Raw genomic sequence first — 17642 nt, forward strand, 5'->3', positions numbered from 1 at the left:
TGGGAGATAGCTCGGAGGAGGAGCATCTCCATACAGACTCAGGGGTTATTCCCCTTCATGCGGCCCAGGTCGAGGGATCGCCTTCGGGCCTTACCCAAGATCTAACTATGAGTCCTACGTCCCCGCCTACGGGCCCGGTCACGGACATTTCTAAGCCATCACTTATGTTGAAGAAAACGAAAGTGAAGCCAACGGGTCACGCACCCTCGGATGCGAAACCGAAACTGAAAGTTGCGCTGGTGAAGAAGGTTCTGGAGGCGTCAACTTCCAAGAAGACCAAAATGGCCGACTTGAAGAGCCACGCCAAAATGGCCGACCCGAAGCCCTCTGGGTCGGCGCCGAAGGCGAAGGCACCAGACGCGGCTGCGTCGGCGCCGAAGGGGGTCATGGACCCGAAGACGGTTCCGAGGAAACGTCAGGCTGACGACGCGCCTAGACATGGGGCGTCGGGGCCGAAGAAGAAGTCTACCGGTGATCAGGCTCTCGAAGATGAGGGGTCGCTCGAGCCGGTTCAGCCCTCGGCAGCCTTTACGAAAAAAGTGGGGGACTCCTTACAGCGGATCCGGAAGTCCACTGAGGTTCCTGCTCAGGACACCGTAGCGCCTACGCTCACGCCTAAGCCTACTAAAGAGCAAACGCCCATTCGTTTTACCCTTCCACCCAAGTCGGCGCCGAAGGCCTTCGCGCCAAAACAGGGCGGGCACGCAAAGGAGGTATTGACGCCGAAAGCTGCCTTGGTGGTGTCGAAGCTTCGGCTTCAGCCGCTTGCGGTGGAGGAACGTCGTGAGGTGATCATCGACGCCAACACCGGAAAATTGTCGCTCCTCAAACAAAAGATTACGTCGGAGCCGGCCTTGGAACCTTTTAAGATTCCGCTCAAGAACAAGAAGTACTCTGCGGACTCTTCGGCTCTGATGGAACCTGTGTCCCCACAGGCCTTGGAACACTCGCCGACGCATTCCCCCGCGCCTGATGCGGACGAGGAAGATGCCGAGTACACCTATCCTGCGTACTCGGATCCGGAAGAGGAGCATGTGCCCTGGGCCGCAGGAGGCGACGCAGAGGACCCGCAGTCGGGTCAGGACACTCAACTTTTCGCCGCCAAGACGTCCCCGACAGAGGACTCGGCGGCCTTCAATGCCTTAATAGAGAGAGCTGCAGCGAACCATGACGTCGAACTGCACTCGGACCCCGTGGATGCGGACTTCTTATTCGACACCTTCTCGGTAGCCGAAAAGCAAGTCAAGACTCTACCGATGCTTAAAGGGGTGCTGAAACATGCACAGGAGGTTTTCAAGGAGCCCACCCGGGCGCGGGTGGTCAACCCTCGCATCGACAGGAAATATAAAGCGGCGCCCACGGATCCCACGTATATTAAGGGACACTTGCCATTGGACTCCCTGGTGGTTTCCAACGCTCGGAAGAGGGCGAATTCGCAGACTACTGGTGACGCTCCTCCCCCAGACAAAGAGTCCAAGATCTTTGAGGCATCAGGCAAACGCATTGCTGCACAGGCTGCTAACATCTGGAGGATCTCTAACACCCAAGCCCTGCTTGCACGTTATGATAGGGCCCATTATGACACATTAGAGGCCATTCTGCAACACTTGCCTGACCAATACAAGGAGGCGGGAGAGATGCTCATTCAGGAGGGTAAACTCATTACAAATGCATCCATCAAATGTGCCCTAGATGTGGCAGACACTGCCTCCAGGGCTATCAATACAAGTGTGTTACTTAGACGCCATGCCTGGCTTCGAATCTCGGGGTTCAAACCCGACATCCAAACCACAATATTGAGTCAAACAGTGAATCCTGACCATCTGTTTGGCCCTGAGGTGGATGCCTCCCTAGAAAAGATGAAAAAAGATACCGAAACTGCCAAATCTATGGGGGCTTTACAAAGCCAGCAGTTTCGGGGTGGTTCCTTTCGCCGCTCCAATTCAAGAGGCACCTCAAGGGGGCAGGCATCCCAGTCCACACAATACTACAAGGGTAACACCCAGCCCTCGTATAACAACAACAAGGGCAGGGGTGGCTACAGAGGCAATAATATCAAAGGCAGGGGACGTGGAAACAATGGCTCCAGGTCCACCACCACCAACAAGCAGTGACGTCTTGTCACTGCCCCCCTATCACACGACACCTGTCGGGGGGAGACTCCAGCAGTTCCTGCCGGCGTGGAGGTCCATCACCACGGACAGGTGGGTGAGGTCTCTTATCCAGTACGGGTACTGTCTAGAACTTACGTCCATTCCACCGGACATACCGCCAAGAAGCCGTGCTATGTCCGGCGAGCACTTGACCTTGTTGCAGCAAGAAGTTCTAGTCATGCTGCAAAAAGGGGCGATAGAGCTCGTTCCATTGCAAGAGCGGGGAACAGGGGTTTACTCCCTGTATTTTTTGATCCCCAAAAAGGACGGATCACTCAGACCGATCCTGGACCTCAGGCCCCTGAACTGGTACATCAACTCGGAGCACTTCCATATGCTCACATTGCAGCAGGTGCTTCCCCTGCTTCAACAGGGGGACTTTCTAGCTACGCTGGATCTGAAGGATGCCTATTTTCATATTCCCCTGCATCCTTCCCACCGAAAGTATCTCAGATTTACGATCTTAGACCAGCATTACCAGTTCAGAGTCCTGCCGTTCGGGGTCACCACAGCACCAAGGGTATTCACGAAATGCCTAGCGACTGTGGCGGCGCATCTCCGTCGCCAGCACGTCCACGTCTTTCCATACCTGGACGACTGGCTCATTCAAGCAAAGACGGAACAGCAGTGCGTAGACCACGTGTCACGCACCATTCACCTCCTGCACGATCTGGGATTCTCTCTGAACTACCCAAAGTCCCATCTCCAGCCCGCCCACGTGCGACAGTATCTGGGCGCCACAATCGACACTCTGGCAGCCACTGCGCAGCCGAATTCAGTGAGAATCGCCAGTATCCAGGCGCTGATCCAACGATTCAGACCCCAACACTCGCTTCCAGCGAAGGTGTTCATGCAGTTGATAGGCATGATGGCCTCCTGCATCTCCATTGTCCCGCACGCGAGACTACATATGCGTCCGCTTCAGGAGTGCCTAGCACGTCAGTGGACTCAGGCTCATGGGCAACTGACAGACCTAGTGTTGGTGAGCGGTCGGGCGTACAACTCTCTGCATTGGTGGAATCCACAAAACCTTTGCAAGGGCCGACCATTCCAAGAGCCTGTCCCACAGATCATCCTGACGACGGACGCCTCTCTCCAGGGCTGGGGAGCGTATGTACTCCACTACACTGTGCAGGGACTATGGACACTTCAGCAAAGGAAGATGCACATCAATGTGTTGGAACTGATGGCAATCTTCATGGCCTTAAAGGCGTTCAAAGTACATCTGTGCAACAAGGTCGTGTTGATCCGGACGGACAACATGACGGCCATGTACTACATCCAGAAGCAGGGAGGTACACACTCTCCACAGCTGTCTCATCTGGCTCAGAGCATGTGGAAGTGGGCCATTCAGAGGAACATCTTCCTCATGGCAGAGCATCTCCCGGGCAAGGACAATCAAATGGCAGATCTGCTCAGCAGGCACAGCCATCAGATGCACGAGTCGGAGATACATCCATCAGTACTCCAACCGTACTTCCAAAAGTGGGGTCATCCAGAGATAGACCTGTTCGCCACAAAGGAGAACGCAAAATGCCAAAGCTTCGCCGCCAGATTCCCACACCCCCAATCACAGGGCAATGCGATGTTGATGAACTGGTCAGGCAGATTTGCGTACGCTTTTCCCCCAGCACCTCTGATACCGCTGGTGGCACGCAAGCTCAGGCAGCACTCGATGACTCTCATCCTAGTTGCTCCAACGTGGGCTCGCCAACCATGGTACACCACGTTTCTAGAACTGTCCGTGGTACCGCATCAAAGGCTTCATCTCACTCCCAGCCTTCTGACGCAGAGCCATGGCGACATTCAGCACCCAGATCCGCAACAGCTCAACCTGGCAATCTGGCTCCTGAAGTCCTAGAGTTTGGCTACCTCAATCTTCCTCCCGATTGCATGGACATCATTCGGGAGGCAAGGAAGCCCACTACTAGAGCTTGTTATGCGGCTAAATGGAAGAGGTTTGTCATCTACTGTGTGGACCACAGCATTGACCCGCTAGATGCTTCCATTCAAAACATCATATGCTACCTCTTTCACCTGTATCGATGTAATCTAGCGTACTCTTCCATCCGCATTCACCTGTCTGCTATGGCAGCATACCTCCAGAATAGGCAGCACCTGTCACTCTTTAAGGTCCCTGCTATCAAGGCTTTTCTGGAAGGACTCAAAAGGGTCATTCCACCAAGGACTCCACCAGCTCCAGAATGGAACCTCAATGTGGTTCTTACAAGGCTGATGGGTCCTCCCTTTGAGCCACTGCACTCTTGTGAGCTCCAGTTTTTAACTTGGAAGGTTGCGTTCTTAGTAGCAATTACATCGCTACGGAGGGTTAGCGAGCTGCAGGCGCTCACCATCCAAGAACCTTTCTTCCAGGTACATGCTAACAGGGTGGTGCTCCGCACTAACCCTAAATTCTTACCCAAAGTGGTCTCACAGTTCCACATAAACCAAACAATTGAATTGCCGGTGTTTTTCCAAAACCCAGAGACGCTGGCGGAGCGTATGCTCCACACTCTTGATGTGAAAAGGGCCTTGATGTACTATGTGGACAGGACAAAAGATTTCCGCAAAACCAAACAACTTTTTGTTGCTTTTGCCACACAACACAAGGGAAATGCAATCTCCAAAGCGGGGATTGCTAGATGGATAGTAAAGTGCATTCAGATCTGTTACGCTAAAGCTAAGCGCACTCTCACTATCCCACCGAGGGCCCACTCCACTAGGAAGTTGGGGGCCTCTATGGCTTTCCTAGGTAACATTCCCTTAGAAGACATCTGTAGAGCAGCCACATGGTCTACCACACATACTTTCACTAAGCACTACTGTGTAGACGTGCATTCCAAACAGCAGGCAGCTGTTGGTCAGGCTGTTCTAAAAACGCTTTTTCAGACTGCTGCAGCTGGCACGGGCGGCCGCCGTTAATGGAGGGACTGCTATGTATTCTATGCACAGATATGAATTCAGCAGCCCACATGCCTCGAACTGCAAATGCTACTTACCAGTATGCATCTGTTCTTGGCATGTAGGGCTGCTGACATTCATATCGCCCACCCTCCTCCCCGGCGCCTGTAGCAGCTGCAGTATTTATTCATATACACACATATGCTCATAGCATGGTCATCACTCACTTTCTTCACTCCATCTCTGCCAATGGCTAAAAACAATCTGGGGATGGAGGCGATGCCCATGCGCACTGTAGTCCAGGGGAGGAGCCACCTATCTCGTGATACTTCGAAGACTCTTCCAGGACAACAATGTGCAATCATCCGGACCCAACACTAGGTGGCGGACTATGCACAGATATGAATGTCAGCAGCCCTACATGCCAAGAACAGATGCATACTGGTAAGTAGCATTTGCATCATGAGTTATATTTACATGCGTAGAGCAGTTGTCAATAATTGTTTGCACAGACCATAAGTTAAGAAAAGCAAGGCACAATTCTCAAAGAGAGAGGTACTGTTCCGTCATCGGTAGGTTATTAACAGCAGCGAAGGAAAATTGCTGTTCGCTTTTCTACTTAAGCATAAATCGTCTGGGTGTTGAGTGACCAGAAAATGTCAATTTCACTTTAATTTAACGCTTTAAGGGGCCATGAGATGCAAAGATTAAGCGATCTGGTCGCTTGATGAAAGAGCTTTTGCCCCTGCCACTTCCATGAATTGAACAAAGCGTCACGCTAGCTGTACATCTCCACCTCCGAAACATTCCTTCACAGCTTGTCTGCAGGCTCTTATCCGCTTACTTACAAAGAGCGGTTTTAGTAACTGTCGCCGTTCGGCCTGTAAATTTCTGCATATACATAATGGGTGTAATACACTTTCATTGGCATCCTCACATAGGCGGCATATTGACTGACCCTGGAGTCGTTTCCACGGGGGAAGATGCGGTAAAGATGGTAAAATACCCAATCGAAAGTGAAGGTATTTTTCTTTCTTCTTTCTATTAAAACCCGTGCCTAAGTATGGTTGTGGAGAGGATTTGTCATAGCAGTGGACCACCCATCTGTGGGCTCTTTCTGTAAGTATTGCCTTGTCTTCTACTAGTGATAGCTTTTTCACTGTCTTGTTTACAATTTGTTTAAAACAATGGTAGGACCCTGAACCATCCCAAAGTTCCTTGAGTCCCAGATGATCTATTGATGCTGTCAAATAGGTCCTTGCTGCACACTCCCTCTTTAGGTGTATTTCATTCCATAAATGTGAGTTCAGTGTGCCTGCTTCAGATTTTTTTTATCCTATACCAGCTCTTAGCATAGGCTCCTTTACGGGCTATTTCTTGACTTTGCATGTCTAATTCTAGCCTTATTTGGGCTGGCGAGACATACTTTGGTAAATTAAATATTATCCTGGCAGCTCTTGAGACAGTTCTATCCAAAGTAAGTGCATCTCTTCCCCTCAGACACTCACTCCCATAAGTGATTGCCGGGATGAGTTTCGCTTGCCAGACTTCTAGCAGTGGGATAAGGTTAGGGACGGCAGTTTTCTGTTTGAACGATTTTATGGCTACTGCGATCGTGTTGCCTCTTCTTTTGATTGCTTCTTTTTGTAAATTGAAAGTCCCCTTATTATCCATCATCACTCCTAGATACTTATATTGGTCAACTACTTCGATTGGTGAATCTGCCATATACCAGCAATGTTTATTGGTTTCCTTCTTTGGATGTATCCTCATAACATTTGTTTTGTTGTGATTAATGGCTAATCCAATATTAGATATTGAATATCGACTAGTTGTGTCCAATAAGTGTAGGAGACCGATGGGAGTCTGGCTAACCAGTACAAGATCGCCTGCGTACAAGAGGTTAGAAAGTAAAAGCCCTCCCAGCTTTGACGCATGAGAATTGCAGATGTCCAGTTCTGACGAAAGGTCAGACATAAATAAGTTGAAGAGCGTTGGTGCCAGGACACACCTAAGCATGGGCGGAAAATCCGTTCTGCTCGCGGATTTTGCGGATTTTCGGTAAATTTGCGATCCGCGAACGCTCGCGAATTTACAGAAAATCCGCAAATTCGCACGCAGCGGATTTTTTTTTCTTGGTGATACAATTTTGCGGCGTGCGGCGTAAGTTCGCAATTGCGAACATGTAGGTGCGGCGGGCAGCAACAATCTCGCACTTGCGAAATTACAAAATTTGCAATTCTGCACAAGAAATCCACTAGCAAGCAGCATAGACCTTCTGAAAATGATGATTTTTATCAGAATAACTCCTCAGGTTGACATTTGCCTGCCCTTTTTTGGATTTGAGGCCTTTTGACTTTCTATGGATCACTTTTGGATTAGAAATCAAATTTCACAAGTAAGTTTGTTTGGGGCATTACATTTGCTGTTCTGCAGAAAAACAAGTTTTGCTAAACTGAAAGCACTCAGCAGGTGCAAAAGTTCAAATTCATCATTAGTAACCAATCCCTGTAGTGCTTCCTGACTGGGGCCCCTCCAGAGTTCAGTTGCTAGTTGCAACAATTGTATGACCCTGCTCTGACCCTCACAGCTGGATCATAGAATAGCTACAAGTAGGCCACAAAGGTCCTGGAAAAAAAATTGCACTGCAACAGAAAGCAAATTACAGATAAGGAAGCAGGTGCCAGACTGGAATTTTAAAACAGTGACACATTAATAAATCAACCCCAAATTAATTCATGTCAGTTGAAGCAGGGCAGGTGTGCTTGCTTTTCCCCCCCATAATCTACAGTGATGATGATGAACCAGAGGGTGGCATTGATGTACCAGAGGGTGGCATGGGTGAAACAGAGGGTGGCACTGTTGAAACAGAGGGTGCTGTGAACCTGTGATGATGAACCAGACGTAGAAACAACATAGTCGCGACCGTTGCGTGCCGACAAGTAAGTTCGCAATTGCGAACTGGTACAAAATCCTCGCGAACTGGCAGAAACCCTTGCGAACACTATAAAAACAAAAAAATCCGCAAATTCGCGGATTTTGCGGATTGCGAGTTCGCAAATACGCAAATTCGCGAACGCCAGATTCGCAAAATTCGCCCATGCTTAGACGCACCCCTGTCAGTACTTATTCTCTATTTTTATTAATTGAAGTGCCTTTTTTATTGTGTTCTGTTTTCAACTTTTTAGGGTTTTGGACTTTTAAATGCTTGACATATTTTTTTTGAGTTAAGCCTGTCTCCTCTGTGTCATAACCATCAGGGGTGGCGCTCAAGTCAAAGTTATTGAAACCTTTACTGGGCCTAACAAAAATAGTGACCTTATTCTTATTACTGGTGGCAGACTAACATCTACCCAACTAATAATCAAAATTCTCGTCAGTAGGCAGTTATAGTTAGGACCTCGTTTATATTCAAATAGCGTTTTTCTTTTGCAAATACCTTTGGTGCTGTGCGACGAATCATCGCAAAATTTTCAAAACTATGGGGGCATTCCGGTCAGCTCCTGTCTTGGAAGTTTCGGGGTGATTCGTCAAGCGGCGGCGAGAAAAAAGGGAGTTCCCAAAACATGTTTTTCCTATGTTAATTTCCTTAGGAAAAATTGGAACAGGCTGCAGCCCGAACTGCTGAACGGAATCACACCAAATTTGCCAAAAAGGTAGACCTTTTTTTAAATGGTGCAAATCTGTTTAGTAGTTCCTGAGAAATTAAAAAAAGAAAAAAATATCGATATCTGAGCACCGAGGAGGGTTCGCAAACCCTCCCTGGCACGAGCTTCACTCTAATTTGCTGCAACACTCCAAACAGGAAGTGTTGTCATCCATCTTGTGATTTGGTAGAACAGAGTCACAAGAAAACAGTGAAAAACAGGTTAAAGAACAAGAAAAGGGGGCAGGGTACAAACACCCTGACCCCCTGGGCCTGGTCAGGGGGTCCCATAAGGACCTCCAGGGCCAAAAAAAGCATTTGTTTTAAAACAATCAGCCGAATTCACGCTGGGGTCAGTGATGTAATTTTAGATGTCATCAGTGATGTCACTGACCATGTCATGAGTGATGTAATATGTGACCTCATCAGCATTGCATTGCGGGGACGCGAGTTATAGTTAGCTCTACTAACTATAACAGCCAAATTTCTCTGGTTTTGTATGAGTCCAATGTCCAGCTAACTATAACGTCACTGAAACCTGTGTAGTTAGAACCTAGTTTTCATAGGAAAAGCATTTTTTGGTTTGCTAATAACTGGCGTCGTTTGACGAATCTTCGTGAAATTCTTCCAAAAAAAGTCTATCCTGGTCAGCTCCTATCCTGAAAGTTTGGGAGTGATTCGTTGAGCGGGGGCTGAGAAGAAAAGGGGGGTCCCAAAACACGTTTTCCCGATGTTAATTTCCATAGGAAATTTGAGACAGGCTACAGCTCAAACTGCTGAACGGAATTATCCCAAATTTGGCAAAAAGGTAGTGCTTGGTTCAGAAAGCAACCTTTTTTTTAAATGGTGTAAATTCGTTCAGTAGTTGCTGAGAAATTAAAAAAATAATAGTAAAAAAATCAATTTCCCATAGGAAACTTTAGGCAAGGCTACAGCTGAAACTACTGAACGGAATTACCCCAAATTTGGCAAAAATGTAGTGCTTGGTTCAGAAAGCGACCTTTTTGTAAATGGTGTAAATCCGTTCAGTAGTTGCTGAGAAATTCAAAAATAAACGTTTCAATATCTATGGCCGCGTTGGAGTCGCGACCCCTGCCGACCACAAGCTTTATTCTTATTGGTTGTCAACACTCCAAACCAGGCAGTGTTGGCAGCCATCTTGTGACTCGGTAGAACCGAATCACAAGAAAAGACAAAAACAAAGGTGAAAAAAAAGAAAAGGAGGCAGGGTAGAAACACCCTAACCCCTAGGCCTGCTCAGGGGTCCCACAAGGACCCCCAGTGCCAAAACATGCTTTTTTTTAATATGTTGGCGAAATTCGCTCTGGGGTCGCAAATCCCCCCGAAATTTTAAAGAAAATGAAGCACGGGCTCCTGTGCTTCATTTAATTGAGGCCCCCGGGTAGGCCAGGTCCCTGGGGCATTTGCAGCAAATATATGCGAGGCCAGCTGGGGCCCCTGCAGCCCCGGGGACCACCACCCCCTGGGGTTTGATTAACATCATATGCGGGAGGGCACTCAGCCCTCCCGCAGCCCCGGGAACCGCCACCCCGGGGTTTTATTAATTATTCGCAGGGGGAACCCGGCCCCCCACTGCCCCGGGGACTACCACAAACGGGCTTTAAAAAAAAATAAAACCTGTGTGGGGGGCTCAAGCCCCCTACACACCCCAGGGTCCGCCACCTCCCCGGGGCACTAAATTGCAAAAACGGACCCCCGAACCCTGGGGACCACCACCTCCCGGGGGCTTCAATCACATTGGGAGGGGGGGCCCTTTTTACACCTCTCTGCAACGCAGCTCTGTGGTGCTTACTGGAGGTACCTGGTGGGCTAGTTGCACCCCAATGACCTTCAGGATTCAAGAGGACTTAATCCCCCAACTTAAAACGAGCCATGTGACGCGTTTGCACAGTGGTGAATGCAGGGACGGGGTCTGATGTGACAAGTGTCTAAACGCGCTCCATCGTGCATTTTAAGTTGGAGGATTAAGTCCCCTTGTATCCTGAAGGTCCCTGGGGATACTAGCCCACCAGGTACCTTCAGTAAGTACAACAGAGTTGAGTTGCAGAGAGGTGAAAAAGGGGCGTGACCTCGGACCACCTCTCTGCAACGTAGCTCTGTGGTTCTAACTGTAGGTACCTGGTGGGCTAGTTGGGCCCCAGGGACCCTTAGGATTCAAGGGAACTTCATCCCTCAACTTAAAACTTGCCTGAGGCGCGATTGCACACTTGTTACATCAGGCCCACCCCCTTCCTTCACCACCGTGCAAACGGGCCCTCTGGTGCGTTGTATGTTGGGGAATTAGGTCCCTTTGAATCCTGAGGGTCCCTTGGGTCCAACTAGCCCACCTGGTGCCTCCAGGAAGCGCCACAGAGCTGCGTTGCAGAAAGGTGTAAAAAGGGGCGTGGCCTTGGACCAACTCTCTGCAACGCAGCTCTGTGGTGCTTACTGGGGGTACCTGGTGGACTAGTAGACCGCCAGGGAACCTCACGATTCAAGGGGAATTAATCCCCCTACTTAAAACTTGCCCGGGGGTGCGTTTGCAGAGTGGTGAAGAGAGGGGGAGGGACTGATGTGACATGTGTGTACTTATCCAAACAATCCGCCAAAACCCAAGTACTTATAAATTCACCATGCACTCTCCTTGCAGTACTCTAATCTTCCTGTCAGTACCCATGTAATGGCCCAGGTACTAACAAATGCACTGCTACAATCCCCTAAGCACTTCCCATGCAGACCTCAAACCGCCTACACACTACTGATTCACTCCTCCAATTACCCAGGTAGTACCCACGCACTCCAGAAATCCCTCTGTCACTACCCATGCACTCCTCCAATCACCCAGCCAGCACTATGTACTTATCCAATCACTCTGCCATAACCCAAGCAGCTATAAAATCATCATGCACTGTCCTTGCAGCACTCTAATCATCCAGTCACTACCCATGTACTCATGCAATGATCCAGTCACTAACACATGCACTGCTGCAATCTATTGAGTAATACCTATGCAGTCCAGTAATCTCCTTGGTACTACCTATGCAGTCCTCCAATCACCCAGCCAGTTCTATGTCCTTATCCAATCACTACGCCAAAACCCAAGTATTTTTAATTTCACCATGCACTCTCCTCGCAGCACTCTAATCTTCCAGTCACTACCCATGTAGTCATGCAATGATCCAGGCACTAAAACATGCACTGCTACAATCCCTGTGTACTACCTATGCAGTCCTCTAACCACCTACATACTTCTCATTGGTGCCTTCAATTCCCCTGGTAGACCCATGCAGTCCAGCAATCAACCTATCACTCATCGTGGAGTCCTGCAGTCACCCAACCTCTACCATGTACTAATCCAAACACTCCTCCAATACCAAGTACTTGTAAGTTCAACACACACTCTCCTTGCAGTACTCTAATTATCCACTCAGTACCCATGTACTCGTGCAATGACCCAGTCACTAACACATGCACTGCTGCAATACCTTGAGGACTACCTATGCAGTCCAGCAATCCCCCTGGTACTACCTATGCAGTCCTCAAACACCCAGCCAATCCTATATGCTTATCCAATCACTGCACCAAAACCCAAGCACCTATAAAATCACCATGCACTCTCCTTGTAGCACTCTAATCATCCAGTCACTACTTATGTACTCATGCAATGACCCAGGCATTAACTCATGGCAAATACAGAGAAGGTCATGCTAATCACAGGGATACCCCAACGCATAGTGTTCCCTAGTGTATGTAGGTGTTTTAACTGTATTCTAAGTGTATTTTAGCATAACACTGGCTCTAGGCCTGGTTAGTCAAGAGTCAGTTACCACCAGTACCCATCAGCAAAAAGTTGGGGGTACAGGAGGACTTTCTGCTCCTCTGTTGGTTCTTTCTACACCTCTCTTCTTCTTCCTGCACTTTTCTTCATCTTTCTGGACTTCTGTTGCCTCTTTCTGCATTTGTCTTGCTCATTTCTGCGCTTTTCTTCCTCTTTTTTCACATGTCCTACCTTTGTAGGCATAGTTAGAAATTAGCATTTAAAAAACCTTGGAAATTCACTGAAAAAAACATAGGTTTCAGGGACGTTATAGTTAGAAATTTTCATTTAAAAAACCTTTTGAATTCACTGAAAAAACCATGGGTTTCAGGGACGTTGTAGTTAGAAATTAGCATTTAAAAAACCTTAGAAATTCATTGAAAAATCGTAGGTTTCAGGGACGTTATAGTTAGTTGGAGATTTCACTCATACAAATCCATAGAAATTTGGCTGTTATAGTTAGTAGACCTAACTATAACTGGCGCCCCCGCAATGCACTGCTGATGACGTCACATATTACATCACTCATGACATGCTCAGTGACATCACTGAAGACATCACTGATGACATCTCAAATGACATCACTCATGACATCACTTATGACATCATCCACATGATCATCTGATGCACCTCCTCATACCCTAATAAAACCTTTCATACACCCACTCTAAAATACAGACCACCAATATCGAAACCATAGACAGACCAATAGCAGTTAGGACATACCTGTTCAGTGATTCACACGTCTACACACACATCCACCCACTGGCCCATACAGTCACTCATACACACAATCATTAATCTATACCCCCACTGATATATCCACTTATACACCCATATAGACACTCACACACTGCCACTCACCCAAAGAGTTACTCATACACCTGGTCAGTCATGCAAAGAAACTATCACACACCCATTTCCTTGCTTACACAGTCATACACACACCACCACACTTATTTATACACATAATAACACATACTTACTCTCTTAAACAATCACTGATAGAAACACACACTCATCCATACAGATACCCTTGCAATCACTCACTCTCACATATAGTCATTTATATACTCCAACACTCACGTATACTGCTTTACAACATATGTAGTTACTCACACATGACCAGTGATACATCCATTCACTCACCAACCCACCCATACAGCTGTTTCCATATGCACTGTCGAGCCTATACACCCAGTGAAACAACCACTCACATATCTATGCACAGAATCACACACCCCCCCACAAAGACACTCAGGCACCCATACAGATACTCAGACTACCAATAAATAACCCATATAGACACTCGTGTAGCTACTCACCAAGCCATGCAGCTGCTTACACACCAACTAACAGACTGATAAAGACATTCACACAGTTTAGTCTCTAACCCATGCATTCAGTAAGACACATTTAATCACTCACTTGTACAGTCAGTCACACACCTACTAAATCATCCATTCAGACACTCATACACCCACTCATACTCCAATACACCTTGGCATATATATATATAAAAAACATATTTTTATACTTTACAGAAACACACATTCACTGAATGAGGTCATTAGTGATGTAATTTGAGTTGTCATCAGTGATGTCATCAGTAATGTCACTGAGCATGTCATGAGTGATGTAATATGTGACATCAGCAGTGCATTGCTGGGGCGCGAGTTATAGTTAGGTCTCCTAACTATAATGGCATAATTTCTATGCTTTTGTACAAGTGAAATCTCCAACCAACTATAACGTCCCTGAAACCTATTGTTTTTTCATTGAATATCTATGTATACATAGGTACAAAGGTGGTGTGGGTGTTATCCTGGTGTCAACAGCAGCATCTGAGGAAGGCAACTATGCCAAAATGAATTATGTCAGAGGTGTTCAATAAATGGATTTCCTGCTCCCCGCTGTGCCCTCTGGTTGTTTTTACCGAGTGATCTTTGTGTGATGTTTCATGCGCCTGCCAGGAGCGCGTTTAGAGGACCCGTCCTGAAGTGACCGGGGCTTTTTCTGGCAACTGTGGCAATTTTCTCAAGGGATTGGGCAGCCTCAGACCGCCTCGAGATCGGGCCAAGCAAGTGGCCACTGCCAGGAGCAGTCCATGACTTCAGGAGGGAATCCAGTCACTGCTTTAGCATTCCATGACCCGGCTGACTCTCGCAATTGGGGTCGTATGTAGGGGACTCAAGGAAATTCAGGACACCCCCGACCCAGGTTCACCATTAACAACTAAGCACCCCTTTGCCTGGAATAACAGCGCCCAATTAAGGAAACATTGGCCCCACAGCCAGTACTCACCTGGCCATGTGGCATGCTGGGAGCTGTAGTCCTAGACTCAAGACTGCAGCAGACACTCCAACAATCGAAGTGGGGACAGCTGAACTCCCACCAATGGGAGACCCATAAGAGTCTCAAAGGTGGTGTGGGCATTATCCTGGTGTCAACAGCAGCATCTGAGATAGGCTACTATGCCGAAATGCATTATGCCAGAGGTGTTCACATAGTCACAAATCGAGGCACACACTGGAGAAATAATTTTTGAATGTTTATACACCACACGACGTCACGGACAGACGCGTTTCGGCTGCACGCCTTCCTCAATGTCAATGGACACCAAAACTCTTGTGATATTTAAAATAAATTATACATAAACATAGAAAGAGGAAAAGCAAATTCAATTCATTCCACTCGTAAAAGGAAAGAAAAGACGGCTGTCTTATATATGTTGCTACAAATGTGGCGCCCATTTTAGAGTGTTTCATTTCATTCATTGTCCTTCACGTTTAGCAAATTAATCTTGTTCATGCAATCCTAATTCATTAAATGTTCAACATTTTTCCGTTACAAAGCTTTGCATCTGCTATTCAACATTTTATGTCTATATATCTAATTGCACCCTGAATGGGCCTTGTAGATCACTCGACTTTTTTTCTTTTTTTGAGCAAAGATTTGTTGAAGCAAGCATGTTTCTGCATTCTATTAGTTCTACTTATTTGCAACTTTATCTAATATATATATATATATATATATATATATATATATATATATATATATATATACATATATATATATATATACATATATATATATATATATATATTTTTTTTTTATTTGTTTAAATTTTTTTTAATGCAAGTATAGTTGTTATTTTTTGGGCTTGTGAAAAGGCTGGATTTACTATGTAAGAGGTCTGCCATTGTGCTTTTTGTCCAGCACAGCGCGATGTGTGCAGGTATAGATGGGACAATAAAGCTAATGGAGTGTCTATGAAGTCCCGAAATTGAAGCAGGTGGTCAGATATGTTTCTGTTCAGGAATTTAAAAACTGGTATCAAATCATTGTTGAAGGTCTGATTATCATATTATTTGCCCTTACAGAACCTGAAGGTCCAGATGAAAGACTTTGAGGCAGGTGCTGAACCAATCCAGGAGTGGCTCAGCGCCACTGAGAAGATGGTGCAGGAGAGCAGTGCCCGCCTTTTTGACCTGCCTTCGAAGAGGAGAGAGCAGCAGAAGTTACAGGTGACATTGCAACATGCTAAATGACAAGCATCAGCTTCTCTTTCTCCCTCTCCTAGGGGAAGGAATTATTATAGTATTATACTTCGCTGCCAAGGGCTATTACAGCCTTTAAAGATCCTCTACCTGAGTTACAGGACCAAGCTGCAGGCAAGGGTTTAGAAAGATGGAAAGGGTCTTTAATAACCTATATAGGCTGAGGCAGAAGAACTGTAAAGCTATTAGAATATTTCACCTACTAAAATGAATTTTCTAAACTAAACAAGGAGGAACAGAAAAACAAATATTGTAATACTAGAGAAGAAAACAGATGCCAGCTGTTATTGGCTTTCTGCCACTCTGCTGTCTTAAGTGAAGCTGCCAACATTCCAGTGTTCTAATGCCTCCTAACAACTGTATCTTTCTGTGCCATTTTTGACTTAGCCATGACTGTAACAGCAAATGTGTCTGGCTAACTAATTAAATGTTTTAGCCTTTGTATGTGACATTCCTTTATTTTTGTAATGTGCAGAGTTTGTTGCTAATGTTTTGTCCTGGTAGTGTTGCTTGAAGGCTGCTTGAACTGTTCCAATAATATTGTTCTTTATGTTAAATGGGTTGCGTTTTTTTGTACTGCTTCCTCCTCTCCCCTCTAATATGCTTGTGCTTTGCAGTCTGTCCTTGAAGAAATAAGCTGCCAAGAGCCTCAGCTCAGCAGGCTAAAGGAGAAAGCTCAGCAGCTGTGGGAAGGGCAAGCTGCCAGCAAAAGCTTTATGCACAGAGTATCGCAGCTGTATTCTCAGTACCTAGCGCTAAGCAACCTAACCAAGGTAATGCACCACTGGATGCTGGGTGTCATTCCTGTGCAACTAAACTGTCACCTTTTGTTTGTCAGCCCATGATGCCACGATGTCTTCAGTAAGTTATTTAGTTATATGCTTCTGCTGGTGCTTTCCAGAGTATGTTGCATGTTGAGTGATTGTACTCAAGGTAATTGCTTACCTAAATTTTAAATGATTTTTTTCTAAAACAGTTAGATGATATTAGTATCACATCAGAAAATACTTTCACCTTCAAAAGACAGGAAGATGTTTGTTGCATGTGTCTTTTAAAATGCATTTTTATTAATATTACAATCATCAATCATACTGGCATGGATTATAGGTAAAGGCTTCAAAGTTGGAAAGGATTGTGGCCGAACACCAGCAGTTCTCCCAAGGTCTGAAAGAACTCCAGGACTGGATGAGCGATGCAATGCACATGCTGAAATCTTACTGCCATCCCACAGTGGACAAAAGTGTCTTGGACAGCAGAATGTCAAAGCTGGAGGTATGTGTCTGCTTACCTACTAACACCATTATTTGTAATAAACAGTGATCATACATGCTTCATTCTCATTCTTTAGTGATTTTAGAGTTCAAAATAGGAAATCACTTGACTTCTGACCTTTTATTATGCATAAACTGAATAAAGCTGCATGTGTAGATTGGTAGACAGATTGTTAAGGATTGAGCACAAGACTGACAATTCCTACCATCCAGAACATTTGTCCTTAGATCACAGCTTGTCATCCTTTGACTTCCCTGAGCAGAGAAAATTGTGCACTAATGCTATGCAGGGCT

General features: G+C 46.4%; 1 protein-coding gene across 1 annotated transcript in view; it reads left to right on the plus strand.

The window, feature by feature from the left end:
• Positions 1–17642, plus strand: part of SYNE1 (spectrin repeat containing nuclear envelope protein 1) — a 2319318-nt gene that overhangs the window by 1071105 nt on the left and 1230571 nt on the right. The window contains exons 60-62 of the mRNA XM_086926873.1: positions 15901–16044; positions 16695–16850; positions 17185–17349. Coding sequence (XP_086782999.1) covers positions 15901–16044; positions 16695–16850; positions 17185–17349 — 465 coding nt within the window. The remainder of the gene's footprint in view (positions 1–15900; positions 16045–16694; positions 16851–17184; positions 17350–17642) is intronic.

Source organism: Lissotriton vulgaris, chromosome 6, assembly GCF_964263255.1.
Source record: "Lissotriton vulgaris chromosome 6, aLisVul1.2, whole genome shotgun sequence".
NCBI lineage: Eukaryota > Metazoa > Chordata > Amphibia > Caudata > Salamandridae > Lissotriton > Lissotriton vulgaris.